The 19640-nt window shown below is 43.8% G+C and overlaps 1 protein-coding gene across 32 annotated transcripts in view; it reads left to right on the plus strand.

The window, feature by feature from the left end:
* rbfox3a (RNA binding fox-1 homolog 3a) overlaps window positions 1–19640 on the plus strand; it is a 1900245-nt gene that overhangs the window by 1873172 nt on the left and 7433 nt on the right. For 14 of the 32 annotated variants that reach the window (XR_011936209.1, XR_011936210.1, XM_072483360.1 and 11 more), the window contains 3 exons: window positions 16434–16512; window positions 17048–17125; window positions 17794–17866. Coding sequence is in view for 25 of the 32 variants with exons in the window: in XM_072483360.1 (XP_072339461.1) it covers window positions 16434–16512; window positions 17048–17125; window positions 17794–17866 (230 nt within the window). In the remaining 7 variants the exon portion in view is untranslated. Of the gene's footprint in view, window positions 1–16433; window positions 16513–17047; window positions 17126–17421; window positions 17492–17793; window positions 17867–19640 lie in introns of all 32 variants that reach the window. The other 18 variants (XR_011936214.1, XR_011936215.1, XM_072483377.1 and 15 more) reach the window with 4 other exon arrangements.

Genomic DNA, 19640 nt, shown 5'->3' on the forward strand with positions numbered 1-19640 from the left:
TTGTGGGCAGAGTGCCCGGTATTTCCAGTCTGGCCAGTGGTCAAGGCTTCCCACCAATAGCCTGCATTTGTCGTCAACCACTCGACCAGAACTCAAGCCCTTTATCATTGTCACTCGACCCCTGAGGTGCAGTACTATCTTGGAGATACATTCCAGAGTGCGATATTCTAAAACCCTGGCCTTGATGTTGCTCGTGGCCGCCGTAGCAAAAAATAATCTTCTTTTAAGCTAATTATTGGGTCTGAGGATGTGTGTGAGCTGCACTGTAACATGCACATTACACAATAAACATGTTGCCACAGATGCAGTGAGTGTGCATCCAGAAGAAAAGACGAACAAGGGAAGAAAGAATACTGGTCTTGTATACTTTAAAATGGAACACCAGCAAAACTAAGAGAACTGGTCCGAGCTCTTTGTTCTTTCACAACCAATTTTAAGCAGGTAAAGAAGCAAATGTCGTGTAATCTGAATCATCTTTAGGTTCTGCAGTGATGGCACTATTCCTCACATTACAACAAAAGTCATTTTGAATGTTATGAAGCAGAGGTACACTGGCAGTTACCACACAGAGAATCCCCTGAGATCTGAGACCATCAATCAAAGGTTGGCTCACGTCACATACCAAAGCATTGGACAAAGAGCAAGATTGTAACTTCTTTCCTGTGCATAACCTCCAACAATTATTATTGTCCCACGTCCATAACAGAATGTAAGTGCTTGGCACCGGGGCAATAAAGATGGGTTATTCACTTTCCATTTCATGCGAATGGGACTGAATAATGGACAATAGCATGATGCCACACATTTACCACGACCACCCAAGATGCATCTCTACCCCACCATCTTAAAGTTTAAATCCAACTGCCCATTTTCCCTTTAGTTTAACCCCACCATTTTAAGGTTAAGTTTAAATCCAACTGTGAATTTTGCTTTTAGTGTAACGACAGAGGGCGGGATTTAACTAAATGGGAACAAAGTCCCATAGCGAGCGCCTTACCAATTTTTAAAGATGCACCATAGAAAGAATCCTATTTGGCTGCAACACAGCTTGGTATGGCATCTGCTTGGCCCAAGACCGTAAGAAATTACAGAGAGTCATGAACACAGCCCAGTCATAGAATTTACAGTGCAGAAGGAGGCCATCCGGCCCATCGGGTCTGCACCGGCTCTTGGAAAGAGCACCCTTCCCAAGGTCAACACCTCCACCCTATCCCCAGAACCCAGTAACCCCACCCAACACTAAGGGCAATTTTGGACACTAAGGGCAATTTATCATGGCCAATCCACCTAACCTGCACATCTTTGGACTGTGGGAGGAAACCGGAGCACCCGGAGGAAACCCACGCACACACGGGGAGGATGTGCAGACTCCGCACAGACAGTGACCCAAGCCGGAATCGAACCTGGGACCCTGGAGCTGTGAAGCAATTGTGCTATCCACAATGCTACCGTGCTGCAGTCCATCATGCAAACCCACCTCCCATCCATTGATTTTGTCGACACCTCCCGCTGCTTTGGAAAAGCGGACAGCATAATCAAAGACTTCTCCCAACCAGGCTATTCTCTCTTCCAACCTCTTCCATCGGGCAGAAGATACAATCGTCCAACTGATTCAAAAACAGCTTCTTCCCTACGGTCACCAGTCTTCTGAATGGTCCTCGTATAGACTGAACTGATCTCTCCACGCATCTTCTCTACTGTTGTAGCACTATATTCCGTATGCTTCACCCAATGTCTCTGTCTATGTATTTACATTGTGTATTTATCGTATGTCCTATGTTTTTCATGTATGGAACGCTCTACCTTGACTGTACGCAGAACAGTACTTTTCACTGTACCTTGGTACACGTGACAATAAATCTATATCTAATCTTCAGCTGCATGTTTCCCAGCTTCGCAGTGCTGAGAAACACGCTATAAATTGGCACCCGGGTTAGGAACGGGGCCTCAGCAGGGAACATGCGGCCGAGGCCACACATAGCCCCGTTGTGCACTGAGGAGCTCCACTCGCCAGAACTCCTCACTCAGTGTCGTGAGAGATCGGGACTCCATTTTTAAACGACGAGCCAAGCTCTGGAGCCCCTAAGTGACCTGCGACCCCCTCCAAGCCCCAACGCACTATGGAATGGTCCCTGCGGTCCCCAACACCCGCACAGGGCACCCCTGTCCCAATCCCCACCCCACAAAAAATGCCAGCTTTGCACCTTGGCAGCGTCAGAGGCCCGCCCTGCCCAAAGGGCATGCAAATGGGGGACTCCATTTCCCTGGGAGATCCCCACAAGGGCCGTTCCATCTGGTTCCCATTTATAGAGACCAGTACTGAACGACGCTCGCCCGAGATCTCAGAGGTGAAAGTGTTATGGGCGAGGCGTTTTCAGAACTCCAAAATGTATCATGGAGTTCAACCAACCTCACCCTTTAATGTATTTATTGCTTTTCATAGCACACGGCTTGTTCCCTAGGTGTGGGATTACAATTATGGACACGTGGGTTTTTAAACACAAAACAATGTTTATTCCATGAACTCAACTTAACATGTTAAATAAACATTGGATCTCTTAACACACCTTACTTCAAAGATAATTCCAAAAATATTGCAACAGTAAATAATTCCTCAAAATGTTCCTTCAAACTTCCAAGAGACTTAACATCTTTAAACAGAATCACATCAGGTTAAAGGCTTTACTATTATGAGTTTAAATCACCCTAATGATCCAGAGATAGTCTTTCATGGCAGAGATCCAGCTCACTGCAAACACAGACACTCCCAAGCTCTTTTCCTCCAAACTGCAGCTCTCTGGAAACACACAGACACACACAAGCTGCCTTTCCAAACGGAAAGTTCCAAAATGGCTGACCTGAGCTCAGCCCCACCCACTCTCTGACATCACTGTTTTCTTAAAGGTACATTGCTTAAACATCCATGTCTTAAAGGTATTCTCACATGACCAAAGGGATAGATCCCAATGACTCTGGTATCTCGGGAATCTGCACATTAAAATTAGACTTCCTGTCTCGCTCTAATATGCAGATTTGCCTAAAAGTGGTCCCGCCCACAATGGGTGGGATTTACATCACAACGTCTTGCGAGATCACATTAGATCTCGCGAGACGTTGCAAGCCAGGTAGATCTCGGGGTGGGCTTTCCGACTTCTTTCGGCCACACTGCACCGCAGCGAGTTGCTTTTCAGGCGCAGTGTGACCATTCGATCGCGTCCAGACTATTCATGTCTCTTGCACGTTCTCATGAATTTTAGCAATGTTCAAATTCTTTTTTTTCTTTAAACTGATTTTGTCCCTGGTTTTTGGAAGCCCAATTTCCGCCCCACCCCCCCCATTATTCCAATTTTTTAGGCTGAAAATTAAACCTGAAAAACAGGTAGTTCAACAAGTGGTTAAAAACTTGTATTAAAGCTCCTGGTGAATAAAGATCCTCCAACCTCATTGGTAATAAAACTGAAATAAAGCAGAAGATCCTTTTTTTAGTTCTGAGGTGACACACTGCTTCGTAGGAGCAAACTAAAAATGGTACCAGCATAGAATTATATAACCAGGAGCGTATTAAAAGATAATAAGAAATATTGGTCAGTCAGCTGTTGAGAGATTCATTGGAGATATTGCCGAAGCACAAGTTGACCATCTTCTCCCCCCTCCACAACAGAGCTGTCAAGTGTGAGTATTTAAATTGCAAGTCTGCGAAACACTTTTTCAAGGCGCTAACTTGTATGCATCACCTGTGATGACACGAGGGACAGTCTGTCCTTTGGTTTAATCCAAAGCCCAGACTCAAAAGGCAACCGCACTGCGACGCTGCACACAGTCGGTCATCAATTTTGAATGAAATGCCTGAAACCAGCTGATGACACTAACGAGCGCTGTGGAATCCTCCGTCAGATGGATCAGATTCGATCCAAAAAACTCGTCACGGCTCATGGGTGAGTTTAGGTTCTGGCATCAGACTGCTTCAATCAATTCTTATTCTGATTTCTACATGAAGGACGACTTGGTAACAAAGCTTTAACTGGGGAAGCACTGTGAGTGACTTTTGGCCTTTGTTGAAATGATAGTGGAAAGGCGATTGTTTTTGCCCCAACCTCATTCACTAGACATAAGAATAATTGGGTCTCTGTTATCATCGGAACCATAACGGTCAAGGCAATTTTATCAGATGCTAGCAATTGCGGAGAGCATGTATCAGATACTGTCAATTGAGGTGAGCACAGCACATTTGCTTGAGACTCTAAGATAGTGCTTTAACTGAGAAATTCCACAATAATGGCATAAACCTTTTTTTGTCTTGTTACCCATGTATCTCTTTGTGTAAGTAACCGAACATCATATCCATGTGGAATTACAGGAGTTTAAAAAGTCTGTAATAAGCATATCTTTAACACATCAAGCAATAAAGGAGCACATTTCAAGTGGAACTTCATCAGAGTTTAGTGCTGCACTGAAAGCTATTCCTCAAACACTCTAGCTCCCCAGGGAAATATCGATTCCTACAGGATTGTCTGAAATATTCAACTAATTTGCATGGAAAATAACGTGTTAGCAGAAGATGTGGGTGGAGTGGGTGAGTTAAAGGAGATTTTTTTCAAACCTAATTCTTCAACTCAATTTGTGAGACTATTATCATTCACAGCTAGAAGCACCAACCTGAATTCCCTTACATCCTCATAATGCAGATATCCTGGTTGATGCAATTCCTGGCAGTGTGAAGATTACAATAGATTTCAGATCATTTAGATATTTGTGACATTGTAAATATTGCATTTGCAAACTAGGATTAGTAATCTAGATTACAACAGAAGTGGCAATCTAAAGATTAGGGAAGATTACTGACGATGTAATTTTTATTACAGGTTCTTAATAATAAAAAAAGGCATGATCAGATTGGACCAAGTTGATCTCTCAGTGTATTCATGACGTTTTAAGGATTATGGAGGGTCCTTGATGAAATGAGAGTTCATTGGATTTCTGGCAATCTCCTCTAAATCTAGGTCAATGTCAAATATAAATATGAGTGTTAAAAATGTATCAAAATAAGTTGATAAACATCAATTTTGTGTTTGCATTCCCTGTGAGCTCTTCATTGTGTGAGGACTCACACATAAGGATGCACTAAAACTATGCAGAATTGGCCACAGGTTAGAATTAACTTGTCTGTCTAAATTGAGAGAGTAGTCTTTTGAAGGGAAACATATAGACCGTCCTTCATATTGTGATCTACACCATGCACCATAAGTGAGTTTACGGTATGATACCTGTGTCTGCAGACATACAATTTTTCAATCTATTACAGTCCTTCAAAGCTGTAACATTTGGCAGCCAATTCTCTTCGATATAGTTTGGAGCGAAACCAAAACCTTCTTATGTAAATTTTATTGGCAGTCAATGATTTGGGGCAAAAACAATTGCAAGGAGATTGTCTTTGGAGTGATTTCAGAGTCGCTGTTTGAAGATATGAAACTTTTTCACAAATCTGGGCCTCTGAATGGTCTGTGTTGTGAAAAGCTTTGGCCACTGGACTAAAAGTCGCAACTTGCATTTACAGAACCGCAATTCTTCCGATTATCAGGACTTCTCACTGTTTTGGAAAGTAGGAATGTGAAAAGGTGGACATGGGTTCCGATGAGGGTTTCACACCTTCATTTTCAGAGATTTTTAAGTGATAAATCCAGATTTTGCGAGGCTGCCACACAGGAAAGGGAACATAGAAAGTGAAACATGGGTGTGACTAAGGAAGATGTGACTAAGTCACGGCTGGAGATACATGTTCAAACGGAAGCCTTATTAAAATAAGTTAATGGAGCCCAAAGTAAACGTCACCATCCCAAGGTGGTGAGCCTCCGAACAAAGTGAAGGAAGGGGTGGAGACAGGAATTATAATTGCGCCAAAGAGCAAGTGCTGAGTAAAAGAGGGAAAAATATAAGCCAGGAAATTAGAGGCCGTTAGTTTTACCTCGATTCTGGCTTGTTAAATACTGCAATTGGTCCACAATCAGAATCACTGCATGGCTCTCTGGACAAGCTCACACTGTGTATAAAACAGAATGTGGATATATGTTTACTGTATCTAATATTTTATGTTGCATATTTCAGTTATTCATTTTAAGACAACAGCATGTCTTCAGAGAACCTGATCACTTATCTATTTTACACCAAATTAATTGCCAATTTGAAGCATGCATTGTTTCAAAGGATTCTCCCAGATTAAAAAATATGTACATTTATTCAAATACAGGAGCTTTCCTGCCTTTAAACTATCTCAGTCATTCACCCTTTCACACAAGTTCCTCTAAGTGGAGAAATGATTGAATTAAAAATGTGTAACATTCAAAGCATTACATCACTGACAGCTCGATTGACTTGATTCCCTCCGAATACCCTATTCCTAGGCTCTGGCTGCTTTGTCATTTGCTGCAAACTTGTTATCTGCAGCACACAGACCTCATTTGCAGTCTGTCACTTTAAAGAAGTATCCAAGATGTTGGCTTGTTTGCTGGCAATCACGCGGATCAATATGTTTGCAGTTTTTAAGAAAGTTTTGTCTTGAAGAAAAAGGGATGAAACTGCGGGATCCTGCTGTAACTGATGGCCCGAGCCCTTCCAGACACACTTTCATTTTATTAATGCATGTCAATGGATTCTGTCAAAAGAGAGGGATCGCTGGACAGCCTAGCTGAAGGCAAGACTGCGATTTTTAACAGGTTGGAAACAAACATGCAATTAAAAATTATTTTTGGCTTATAACAAGAACATAATGGAAACATAAATTTTCATTGATTCTTTCAAACGACAGCTAAACTCAAAGACTTGGGTGCTCCCGCAAGCTGGAAAACCGGAGTGATTCTGGGTGGTGTAAGGCGCAATGTTGACGTACCGTTCCATGGCACTTAGAAATTTTGATTTACCAGGATCATAGAAATATAGAAAATAGGAGCAGGAGGAGGTCACTCCGCCCCTAGAGCCTGCTCTGCCATCGATTAAGATTGTGGCTGACCATCCAACTCAATAGCCTGATCCTGCCACTTCCCGCCTCCCCCTGCATACCCTTTGGTCTCCTTCATCCCAAGTGCCATATCAAACTGCTTCTTGAAAACATACAATGTTTTGGCCTCAACAGCTATCTGTGGTTAGAAAAAGTAGGACACGATTCAACGGAAAAGTTTCTTAGGGTGCGATCAATTGGCCATGCTGCGCCAGATAAGCAGCTTGCCGCGGCACAGCATGACTGATGAAAGCCGGGAGATCCCGCTCTCAGGATCTACCCATCTCGCAACGCCCCGCAAGATCCAATGAAACCTTGTGAGACATTGCGATGTGAATCCCGCACACAATAAGCAAAAAGCCTCACCCTAATATGCAGATTCCCGAGGTACCTAAGACTTTGGGATTCAACCCCGAGACCTTGGGCAAGCGCAATTCAGCACTGATCCCCACAAATGAGGACCAGACGGAACAGCACTTGTGGGGGTCCCCATGGGGATTGGAGGTCACCAACTGCATGCCCTTTGGGCAGGGTGGTGCCCTGGCACAGCTGGTGCCACCTTGCTACCCTTGCAATACCAGCCTGGCATTTTTAGCAGGCGCGTGATCGGGCCGGGGAGCCGGGAACCCTCCCATAGTGCATTTGGGGTTGGTCGGGGATTGTTTCAGGGGTCTAGGCGATCTGGAAGCCATTTAAAAATATTGTCCGCTCTCTCGCTACATAACCATGCGCAACAAGCGAAGCCGTACCCTTAACATGGAGGGGTCGAACTCCAAGCCCGGGTGAGGAGTACAAAACGGGGCTATGTGCGACCTCGGCTGTGTTACCCTTATTCAACGCAAGTCACGTTGATTAGCCATGTGTTTCTCAGCATTGCGAGCGCAGGGAATCATGCACGAAATGCGCTCGGTAGGGGACTTTGTTCCCTTTTGAGAAACTTGTGCCCAAAGTGTCATTTGTGGCGGGTGTTTCCTGCTGGCTTTGCTGGCAAGTTCCCCATTGTTATCTAATGACACCTAAGGCGGGATTTTCCCACCAACCCATCACGTGTATTTTAACGGCACAGATGGCCCACCAGCGGGATCTACCGGTCCTGCCATTGTTAACAGGATTTCCCTTTAACTGGACCCCTCATTACCGGGTAAGCCATGGGCCGGTGTGGGACCACAACATCCCGCCCTTAGACACTTTTTTGGACCCGGGGAGTTTTTCACCAGTTTAGCCCATACAGAGGGCGGGATCTTCCCACCAACCCAACCCGTGTTTTACGACAATGGAGGCAGCCCACCAGTGGGATGATCTGGGCCCGTCACTGTCACCCGCCCTCAAGTGAGGACAATCCACTATGGGGTCCTCCCTGAGGCCCCCCTCTTCAGGGCTCCACTTTCCAGGACTGCACATGTCATCCTGCCCCAATCTCCCAGAGGCCACTACTTAAATGCCATGCACCCCACCCACCCTTCACACCCCCTCCGCCCTCCTTCATGGGCATGCCCCCCCCCCCCCCCCTCGGGCTCGGACCTTTGCCGGGAGGTCTCTCCGGTATCGACCGGCATGCCGCGATCTTGCTCGAGCGCAATGCGGCCGGTACATCATGCCCATTGTTGTTTTTCATCATACCCTTGAAATGAATCATTTCACAAACATCCCCACACAATGAATTTTATCCAGATATAAAATCCAGGAACTAGAGCTGCCAAAAACCTTTGGACTTTCCGTGCTATTCCATGGCTCATGGTAAATGTTTTAAAGGGGATCGGGCTTTTTGCTGGACCTGAGAGGGGCGGGGCCGAATCTCTCTGATCGGTCCTGCTGCTCAAGATTGGAATGCACCCCAATCTCATAATATTGTTGCTCCCCCCCCTCTCTCCCCTGGCACTCTGGAGGCAAGTGCAGGGAAGGTACTCAGCCCCTTGCCACCCCTCGGAATGCAAGGCAATAGGTCCCCCGTTTCTCAGGACTTGCACCAATTCACATCCGCGGGACTCGTAGCTGGGGGTGGGGAGGGGGGTGCTGGACAATCCCAGGAGGCAGGTGAATCGGGCATCCTGCCCGATAATTACATTCAAATTATGTATAATGGTCTATTTGCATGTTACAACCGGATCTGGGCGGCAAACACGCAATGGGTTTCCCCTAGCAAATAGAACCAGAAAGGAACATGTCAATCCATCAGGGTGAACAACACTCATTCATACATGAGTAGACATGTGATGGGTACATACTATTGATGGAAATATGTTGCTGATATAATTATACACATCGCCTGATCCTATTTAGCACTATTTGCAGTATTGAAGGGGTGGGACACTAGAAGTAAACTGTTAGGCCCGGGCTCAAACTGCAGGGCATAGAGAACAGTAGAAGAATATCCACAGGGCAGAAACTGACGAGAGGCCAGTGCAGGTGCTTTCAGAACATTTGACTGACTCTATTTAAATGAACATTACCTTATCTTGATTAGAGTTTGGGCTGGTTACCAGAGGGCTCCCATATCATCCTATATGCCAAATCAGGATTTTCTCAAGCTTTCATTCCAGCTCCCCTCTTGTCCAAACATAACAAACAAGTTTAAATAGTTTCAATGATCTCCTTGTCGCATCATTGTATTGTCCATTCTATCATCTGGTCTATTTTTCATTTACTTTCTATCAGACTACCTGTTTGCTCCATGTTTCCCTTAAGATGGAAGTAGGGTGGAGTTTGCACATTCTCCCCGTGTTTGCGTGGGTTTCGCCCCCACAATCCAAAGATGTGCAGGTTGATGGATTGGCCACGCTAAATTGCCCCTTAATTAGAAAAAATTAATTGGGTACTCTAAATCTATATTTAAAAAAAGATGGACGTAGGGGGGAGAACTGGTAGGGAGACATCACCCAAGATAGTTGGTTGATATGGTGTAACGGAAATGTAAGTCGTGTTGAAATCCACTACCATTAAGACTGTCCTGCTCATGAGGAGAATGTGAAGTTAGTAAAACAAAACCGAGTTAAAATTGTTAATATTTTTTCAGTTGCACCTGTTTTTCAATTCCATTCAAATAGGAAGTTTGCTGATTGCTAAAAAAACAAAACCATGGTCTGAAGAAGTTTAAATTTAGAAAATATTGTTCTGGTCATGTTTGGGGTGGCACAATGGTTCGCACTGCTGCCTCACAATGCCAGGGACCCGGGTTCGTTTCTGACCCTGGATGACTGTCAGTGTGGAGATTGCACTTTCTCCCCGTGCCTGTGTAGGTTTCCTCTGGGTGGTCTGGATCCTCCCACAGTCCAAAGATGTGCAGGTTAGGTGGATTGGCCATGATAAATTGCCCCGTAAGTGTCCAAAGATGTGAGGTTTCAGGGATAGGGCGTAGTTAGGGTTCTCTTTCAAAAAGACGGTGTAGACTTGATGGGCCGAATGGCCTCCTTCAGCTCTGTAGGAATTATATGATTCTATGTTCTGCCCAAGTCTTCTTTCTTTAAAAAGACTGTGAAATGTAAAATGTAAGCAAGGGTATCCATTGATCAGCATTGTTTACCCTCCTTCTAAGCTGACAACAAAGGCATGATACTATGTTGTGGTAAGGAAACTATCGGGGAATTGTGCTCTTTGTCATGCTACATGAACAAAATGTCAAGGGGATGAGCATCCACAGGGCAGGTGTGAAAATGGAGCAGTAACTTATCCAAGATATTGACTCTTAAGATAGCATCGAATTGGGAACAAATAAGCTGGCTGTCATTTTGATTGGAGACTGCTGCAGTGTTCGATGGAGTGTATACCAAGTATTTATATTCCTCTTGTAAGTTTACTCCCACTCCAAATGACCTCTTGCATTCCTTGCACTTCCTTCTAGTCCTTTCTCCATCTTGTGCACATCAAGCTTCCCCTGAAATTCATCAACTGCTTCACATTATTTTGTTATTTACAGCACGTTAAGTGCACATTATTTTGTTATTTACAGCACAAAAGGATGCCATTTGGCCCATCGTGTCTGCACCAGCTCCCAAAAGAGCTACCGAGCCAGTTCCATTCCCCAGCCCTATCTCCATAGCCCTCTAAATGAATCCCTTTAAAATATATATCCAGCTCTCTTTTAAAACCTCCTAATGGAATCCACCTCCACCACTCTCCCAGGCAGCGCATTCCAAACCCCAACAACCCTGAGTAAAATGATGGGGAAATTCACCAACTTGTTGTGTTATGCTTCTTCATGTAGCATAAGCTGCTTCCTTGATGTATGCTCTGACAAAGGAAGGTTCAGACTTGGAGATAGGTTTAACACATTTATTGAACAGTTAACAATTCTCCTACTTGAGTTCGACTCTCCTGCTAATCTTGCTGTAGTAACTCAGTCTAACTAACCAGTCTGCTCTAAGCCATGCGGTGGGTGTGATGCTTCTGATCTGCCCCTGTCCTTCTCTCTGAGTGTTGCCTGTGGAAAGAGAAAGAGCATGTGTGCCCTGTCCTTATATATGGGTTGCCCCCTTGTGGTAGTGTCACCTCTGGGTGTTTTGACTGCCCATTGGTCGTGTCCTATTTTATGTGTTCATTAGCTGTATGTCTGCATGTCATGATGTCTCTGGTACTCCCACTAGTGTTTACGTAGTCTTAGTATATTTGCATTAACCCCTTGTGTATTTACAGTGATGCATATCACCACACAACTCACCATTCTTTCTGTGAAGAGATTCCTCCTAAGTTTGTGGCTATTTTATATTCATGCCTCCTTTGCTCTGGACTGATTCACAGCTGAGAACAGTTTCTCTCACCCACACAGGTGCAAGGACTTTTATTGGACCTCTTCTTAACATTTGCTTTTCCTTACGAAAACAGGTCCAACTTTTCAATCCTTCCTGATTGTTCCAGCCTCTCAATTCTGGTAACAACCTTGTCAGTTTCTTTACTACTTTCTCCAGTGCTTCTATATTCCTTTGGCAGTGTAAAGACCAGACGGCATACACTACCACAAGTGTGGTCAAAACAAGTTTCTATATATTACCCATTTGGATGAGCACTTGAGGAAAACAAACTTCCAGCGGATTGAACAGGGGGATGGGACTGACTGGATTGCTCGACAGAGAACTGGCATGGACTCAATGGGCTGAATGACTGCCCCCCTGTGCCAGAATTACTTTATGGCCTATGGCTCCTTGGGCGGGTAGGAAACCATAAAATTAGGCATCATGCCAGCAACCGCCTTTCTGGTGTCATACCACCCACCACCCCCCCCACCTCGCTACAATTTTATCAGTGGTGGAAGAAGAGTATGGCAGTTCGCTTAGCCAAAGGCCAATTGAGACTTTTAAGTGGACAATCAATTGTCACTTAAAAACCTCCTCCCACTGCTGTTACAACTTTACCCACATGAAACCTGACAAGAGTGGTGGCTAAGCAAAGGGCATGTGGCCCTTTTTTGAACCGTCCCCCACACCCCTCCCCCTGTGTTCATGAGATCCCGCCCAACCCTTTGCCAAAATCAGGTTGGCAGGTCCTGGCAAGACTCCAGACTTAACCGTGTCTGGACTCCGTCGCAACCCACTTCCCTGGAGCAGTGGCCATGGCTCCTGGTGGCGCTGCTGAGACCAGAGAACCAGTTTTCAAGGACAGGACTTTTCCCAAGGCTTAACTCAAGGCAAATAACGGACCAATGACTGTTAAATGGCTGTGAAGCAAAACAGCCAAGATGAAGGCAGGATCACCTCCGTTTACACAGGAGTTGACCCTGTGTCTGTAAATGAATACAGGTATTTTGATTTCATTCTTTCTGGCCTTTATTATGGGCAGCACGGTAGCATGGTGGTTAGCACAATTGCTTCACAGCTCCAGGGTCCCAGGTTTGATTCCCAGCTTGGGTCACTGTCTGTGCGGAGTCTGCACGTTCTCCCCGTGTGTGCGTGGGTTTGCTCCGGGTGCTCCGGTTTCCTCCCACAGTCCAAAGATGTGCAGGGTAGGTGGATTGGCCATGCTAAATTGCCCTTATTGTCCAAAATTGCCCTTAGTGTTGGGTCGGGTTACTGGGTTATGGGGATAGGATGGAGGTGTGGGCTTGGGTAGGGTGCTCTTTCAAAGAGCCGGTGCAGACTCGATGGGCCGAATGGCCTCCTTCTGCGCTGTAAATTCTATGATTTGTGTCGCTGCTTTTACTGATTCATGTATCTCTGTTCTAAGAGATCTTTGCTACAAACGTTTCTGCCAAGGAATAAAATGGCTTCCTCATTCCTTCAACTAAAATGAACCACCTCACAATTTTTCTCTGTTACATTTCATTTGCCATTTATTTGCCCACTTAGCAAGCCTGTTTATGTCTTTCAGATTTTGATTGAGTCCTCCATATTATTAGCTAGACCTCCAATTCTGTGCATTCTGCAAATTTTTGGTGCATTTCCTCCAATTTTAAGCATATTTATGTCTGAAACAGAAAGTCCAAAGAAGGGAAAATAATTTTTAATCACAGCCAATTTCACACTGTGTGAATATTAGCGTGCCACATCAAATTATTTTTCTACTTTAACTGAAGCATTAACATGTTTATTTTAAATAAATTACTCCCTCTATTAAAATGGCAGGTAATAGAATTCCACAGAAATAAATCAAGTATTTTTCCACTAATATTCACACTGTATAAAGCCACAGCAATAACACAATTTACATATCTAAATGCATTTAAACCACCTTAAAGCTATTTAAAATTAACACTGAACAATCATTCAGCTTCCAGTATAACACTGGCATAGGCTGGGTTCACCACACTGTCTGTAACTGGCTTCATATTTGCTTTGAAATCTGTGCATCAGTGCGAACATTGCAGTCCTGCAAGAGAACCTGCCACAGTCTCCCTGACTATCTTGCATTCGTGTGCAGGAATAGCCCTATTCGTCCCCAGGTTCCGCTTTCAATTTCATACCTCCTCCGTCACAAAGACCGCCTAGTTCAAGCCAGGAGATATTGCCGTACCTACGACAGTTCTTCAACCTATGAGACATTGCCGCACCTTTGCCAGTTCTAGATTTGACTACTGCAATCCTCTTCTGGTTGGCTGTGCATCTTTCACAAGCTGTTAATTTAGCTCCTGCATAACTCTGCTGTCCACATCCCATGTTGCAGCATGTCCTGCTCATCCATTACTCCTGTCACCATTCACCACCACCACCTCCACTTTACATCCCTCATCCTCATGCATAAATCCCTTCACCATAAAGCCCACCCTATCTCTGAACTCTCTTAAACCCTACAACTACACATTCTTCCTTTAACTACCTCCAAGAAATTTCCATTCCTCCCGCACTGGTCTCCTGTGTATCCTGCTTCCCTTCACCCCTCTATTGGCGGACTAGCTAACAGCTGTGTCAGGCTTGACCCCACACTCTGGAATAACTTCCATAAACCTCTGTGCCTCCCTGGTAAGGCTCTTTTTAAACTATTTTTTAAAATCAAGCCTTTGGCCACTTTTCCTCATAATTCCTCCTGTTCCTCACCATTTTTAATCGAATGATGGCCCCTTAATGGGCTCTGGGGCATTCTGCCGTATTAAAAGGTCCAATATAAAGGCAGCTTGCTGTTGTTGTTGTAATATGGGTAAATTTACAAGTGTCCCCTCTCAGTAACAAACCTCACCCACTGCAAAATGTGCATCACAAAATCAGATGCACAGCGCCCAGAATGTTGGAGCCATTGAAGACAACGATCAGAAAATGATGGACCGTATACACGTCTGAATGGCCAATGTGTGCTCTCGTGGTTTGAGAATGTGAAAAAAACTATTTCCTGTATGTAAGTTTATTTTTCAGGAAATATCTTTTTAGGATTGAAAAGTCCGAAGAGCCTCTTCCAGTGCGCTCAGTGAAGTGATCATGCACAATTAGGGCAGCACAGTAGCACAAGTGGATAGCACTGTGGCTTCACAGCGCCAGGGTCCCAGGTTCGATTCCCCGCTGGGTCACTGTCTGTGCGGAGTCTGCACGTTCTCCCCATGTCTGCGTGGATTTCCTCCCACAGTCCAACGACGTGCAGGTTAGGTGGATTGGCCATGCTAAATTGCCCTTAGTGACAACAAAAAAAGGTTAGATGGGGAAATTCGGTTATCGGGATAGGGTGGAAGTGAGGGCTTAAGTGGGTCGGTGCAGACTCGACGGGCCGAATGGTCTCCTTCTGCACTGTATGTTCTATGTAACTATGTAATTCCTGAGTGCTCTACTGGGACAATCTTTGTCCAATTTATAAATTATACCAGTTAGTCATTTGGCTCTATAGAATTTGAGTATGGCTGGAAAAAAGGAGACAATTTTTGTCGAACCTTTGTCGATCCCAAGAGTGTCTGGGGAAACAACAACTTTATGCTGTACGCGGAGAGGGAGCTGATTGGTTGACTCCTAAAAGAAGCAGGACAACACGGTGGCACAGTGGTTAGCAGTGCTGCCTCACAGCGCCAGGGGACCAGGTTTGATTCCGACCTTGGGTGGCTGTCTTGTGTGGAGTTTGCATGTTCTCCCCGTGTCTGCGTGGGTTTCTTCCGGATGCTCCAGTTTCCTCCCACAGTCCAAAGATGTGCTGGTTGGGAGGATTGGCCACGCTAAATTATCCCTTCGTGTCCAGCGGTTAGATGGGGTTATGGAGATAGGGCGGGGGAGCAGGCCTAGGTAGGGTTCTCTTCTAGAGGGTTGGTGCAGACTCGATAGGCCGAATGGCCTCCTTCACTGTAGTGATTCTATGACTTGCTTGAAAACGTGACTCCCGCATCAGCTGCTTTCAGTGAAAGTGGCTATAGATTGGTAAGTTCAATAGAAAAACTTATGGTGACAGCACTCAACTGCAGGACATGTACAGATGGAATAGATTCCAATTGAAAATGCTGTACTGGAGCATCCTCTAGCAGATCATTTATACTTCGCTACTTGTCTTCAGCATGATTAAGGACAGTGGCAGTGCTTGAAGCTGTTGCATAAATGGAACAATGGGATGAAATTATTCGCACCAACACTATAATCATCAAAGTAATATTATAAATACTCATTAAGGCAGTTAACATGAGCAGGAAAGCACTGCGGTAGATTTGCAATGGATCACAATTGGTTCATCATAATATTTGAGTAGCAATGCTACTTTTCTGTTCATGCAAAAGTAGAGTTTCTGAGCTCATCCAACTCTGACTGAGAGAAGGGTGTAGAGTAAGATACCAAATTCTGTGGGTTTCACTTTTATTTCTAGCTGCTGAAAAATTACTTCATAATAATTTGCTTATCCTCTTATTTGGTCCTGTGCATTCCAATTCTCTGCTGGCCATGACCCGAGGGCAGTCATTACATTAATTGCAAACACTGTCAGTCCCGAGGTCTGCTGGCTAAGTTCGAGTGCGCCCAATGCTATCAAAACGGGAACACTTTATTTGTCCCATGTTTGCCTTGCCCAATAGAAGTGAGTTGGCTACTGCGTGTCACATGTATTTCTCCTTCTATTTCAGTTATGGCAGAGTATATGCTGCTGCTGACCCATACCACCACACTATTGCGCCAGCTGCAACGTACAGTGTCGGGACCATGGTAAGCATCAATAACTGCACGAACTGTTAGTAACTGACATTTTCCACAGAAATAATAATAACATGTACTTTGTGGGCGCGTGTCTGTGCCGATCATCCGCACGTGGGCACACACTCCCAAGTACACATAGGCTGTACTTTTAATGCATAGTAAGAACTTCCATAGGCAAGTAGCTTAGTCCTTTCCAGTTTTAAATCCAGCTATAATTTTAAGCAAAACACTGACCCTAAAACCTAAGCTATTTTATTAAAACCATGAGGGAACACACACTCACAGCACATGTTTGTACAATCCTTCCTTTGTGGAATGAACCTTTTTAGATGGACAGCACCTTTGGTACTACTGTACTAGGTTTTCTGTTTTAGTTACTACAGTATAACAGTGTACCCGTAGATGTATGTGACATATACACATATGAACCAAACCTACAGATAAAAGAAAGAACAAATCACTACTGATAAAATGGCTGCGGCTGTCAATCTGTAGATCTGTTTCATAAAGGATGCACGAGTCACATATGTACGTTTATCCGCAGAGATATACACAGGAAAGCACTGGGAGAAACTACATCCCCTCACTGACGCCCAATGTGTGTTTTGTTTATGCCAACCAGGTAATAATAATGCAGATTCATAAACTAGTGTTACATTTATTCAACTGTTAAACTTAATTACGTTGAAACATTTACATACCAATAACAGTTAAGGATTTTTTTTAATGTCATGAGAAAGCTGTTCGTATCCCATGAAGGAAATGCCATTTCCACAGATGCTATTCTATTGTAGTGAGATGGCAGATAATGCATCCCACAGCTTTGGAAACCACACATGTAACATGAATGCACATAGATTCAAATATATGCACAAGAACACATAAAGATAATGAAAGTGAATTATTAACCTTTTTCAGGGGGAACGTGCCTAGGCTTTTAGAGTAAACTTTATAAACTCCTCTGGTTTCTCGAATTGGAACAAAAAAGGTAATTATAAGAAATTCTGATACACCCAAAAATATTATGTAGTTTGGGAGAAATCTGTTATTAGAAAATTTGCTGGCTATTGAAACTCTAGCTAACTTAGACTTGGTCCTCTCTCGTCTCTGACATCATTGAATAATCTTCTCATTAGTATTTCTATTAGTAATTTCTTAGCTCCTGCCTGCTTTGTCTTGTAATTTCAACATGTCCAGTTAGAGAATCTCTTGTTCCCCCACTCATTTTTTCCCCCGTTTTCTTTCCTCCCCCATGTTAACCTCCTGCAACCATGGCATCCTCCTCGTTAGAGAGAGTGGGACGGTTCATCTCAGAGATATCTCCAGGAATGCCGTCAATGCCAGTCCTTGGTTGGCCTACCAGGTAGGGATTAAGCATTGAACTGAACCCAAAATCCAAACGGATTTAATCAAACCAAATCCAATCAGAACTTTCTCCAGTTTGGATTAATTTTGCTTCTAAAGTTTTCTCAGTCCAAAAAAAGACAGTCAAACTGGAAGGTTTCTGGATTTTGTGCAATGGCGACCATTCATTTGATTTGAAGATATACTTTTGCCCATCGTCTAGAGGCTATGAGTTGTTCCCACATATCCCACTGTATTCCTAACTCTCGGCCCAGATAGAACAGCAAGCAATTGCTTATCCTGGGCAGTGGTTAGAATACCGGTTTATCTCTGATTGCTGATCCTATGCTTGCAAAAATGGAGTGCATGCAAATATCTAGGCAGGTCTGACCTCCAGTGATATAATTCAAAGCTGTTTGTGTAGGTGTGGAAACTAGAATTGTTGGAAGGATCACCTTCACTCTATCACCCAGGGAAACAGGTGAGCTACACGACCTCTGTGATCAACGACTCGGGGTCTCAAGAACATGGAGCTATACAAATGCACGAAAAAAACCCACATGCAAATGATGATGGTTTTTCTTTGGATTTAGAAAGATCGTTAACATGTGAAACATGGAAGTCAGAAAATACTTCAGTTGACACTGCAAACTATGGCTGGTCACTCATTTCCACTCTTAGGCAGTGTACTTGAGGAAAGGTGAAATGTCAGAGGACCAAACTGGACAATTCCCTTCACAGCTGGGCCATCTGATGCTTCACTCCCAAAACACAATATTTGATGATGTCATAGAAGAACCAAGAGCACTAACAGAAAATAGTTTTATTTACAAAGATTTTTGAGTTGCAAAATGAAGGCTTCTCCTAAACTACTGGTGTAACTGCTCTAAATTTAGCAACTTTTATTTTAGAATACTTCATCGCATACCTATTCATTTCACTTCTTACTTTATTATTATTTTCCATTTTCATTTTTCTCATGGTATCAAAATCATGATATAGATTTATGGTATTTGAGTTTTGAATTGGTAGAATTCCGATTTAAAAGCATTAGAGGATGCCATTAGCAGCTAAATAAAGAGTGGGTATCTCTCCATCCTGCACACTTGTTAGTGATGAGTTCTCACCATTTTGAGACAAGATGCGACTATCCATCACAGCAATACTATAATGCAAAGCACTTTTTAATTCAACCCCCTGAGACTGTGCCACTATGGGCAAAAGCACTAGAGGCTATGCTATAGGTGAGGGCCCCTTCTGCCCACTGCATCAGTGCTAGGAAGTCAACGGGGGAATTAATTAAAATGCAAGTTATTTTGAAATACTAAAAATATATACATATATTGAGCTGATTAGCATACAAAGGCCTGAGGTTTTTGTTTTTATAAACACAGTTACCATCAATGTCAGGAGTAAATTCATACACATAGAGTTGTTTCTCTCTCACTCTTTTCTGTGTGTGTGTGTGTGTGTGTGTTTGTGTGCGTGTGGGTGTTTGTGCCTTTCTCCGTCTTTCGCAGTTCCCACTCACTATAGCGGATACTATTACTGATACACGTGGTTTTTAGCTAGCTGTGCAGCCAACATCATGGATGAAAAAAAAATTCAATTTTCCATTTTGAGAGCCTCAACCAGAAAAAAAACCGAAAACATTTTAAGATTAATGAATGGTGATTGCGGCAAAGCCCTCTGTAGCCGCTTTGCGGAGAGAGAGAGAAAAAAAAAAGCCTGCCACTCCCTTGAGCTTCATCAGCGCAATGCCTTCGTTTAGACAAATGATTTAAATTTGCCGA

Source organism: Scyliorhinus torazame, chromosome 18 (assembly GCF_047496885.1).
Source record: "Scyliorhinus torazame isolate Kashiwa2021f chromosome 18, sScyTor2.1, whole genome shotgun sequence".
NCBI classification, from domain to species: Eukaryota; Metazoa; Chordata; class Chondrichthyes; order Carcharhiniformes; family Scyliorhinidae; genus Scyliorhinus; species Scyliorhinus torazame.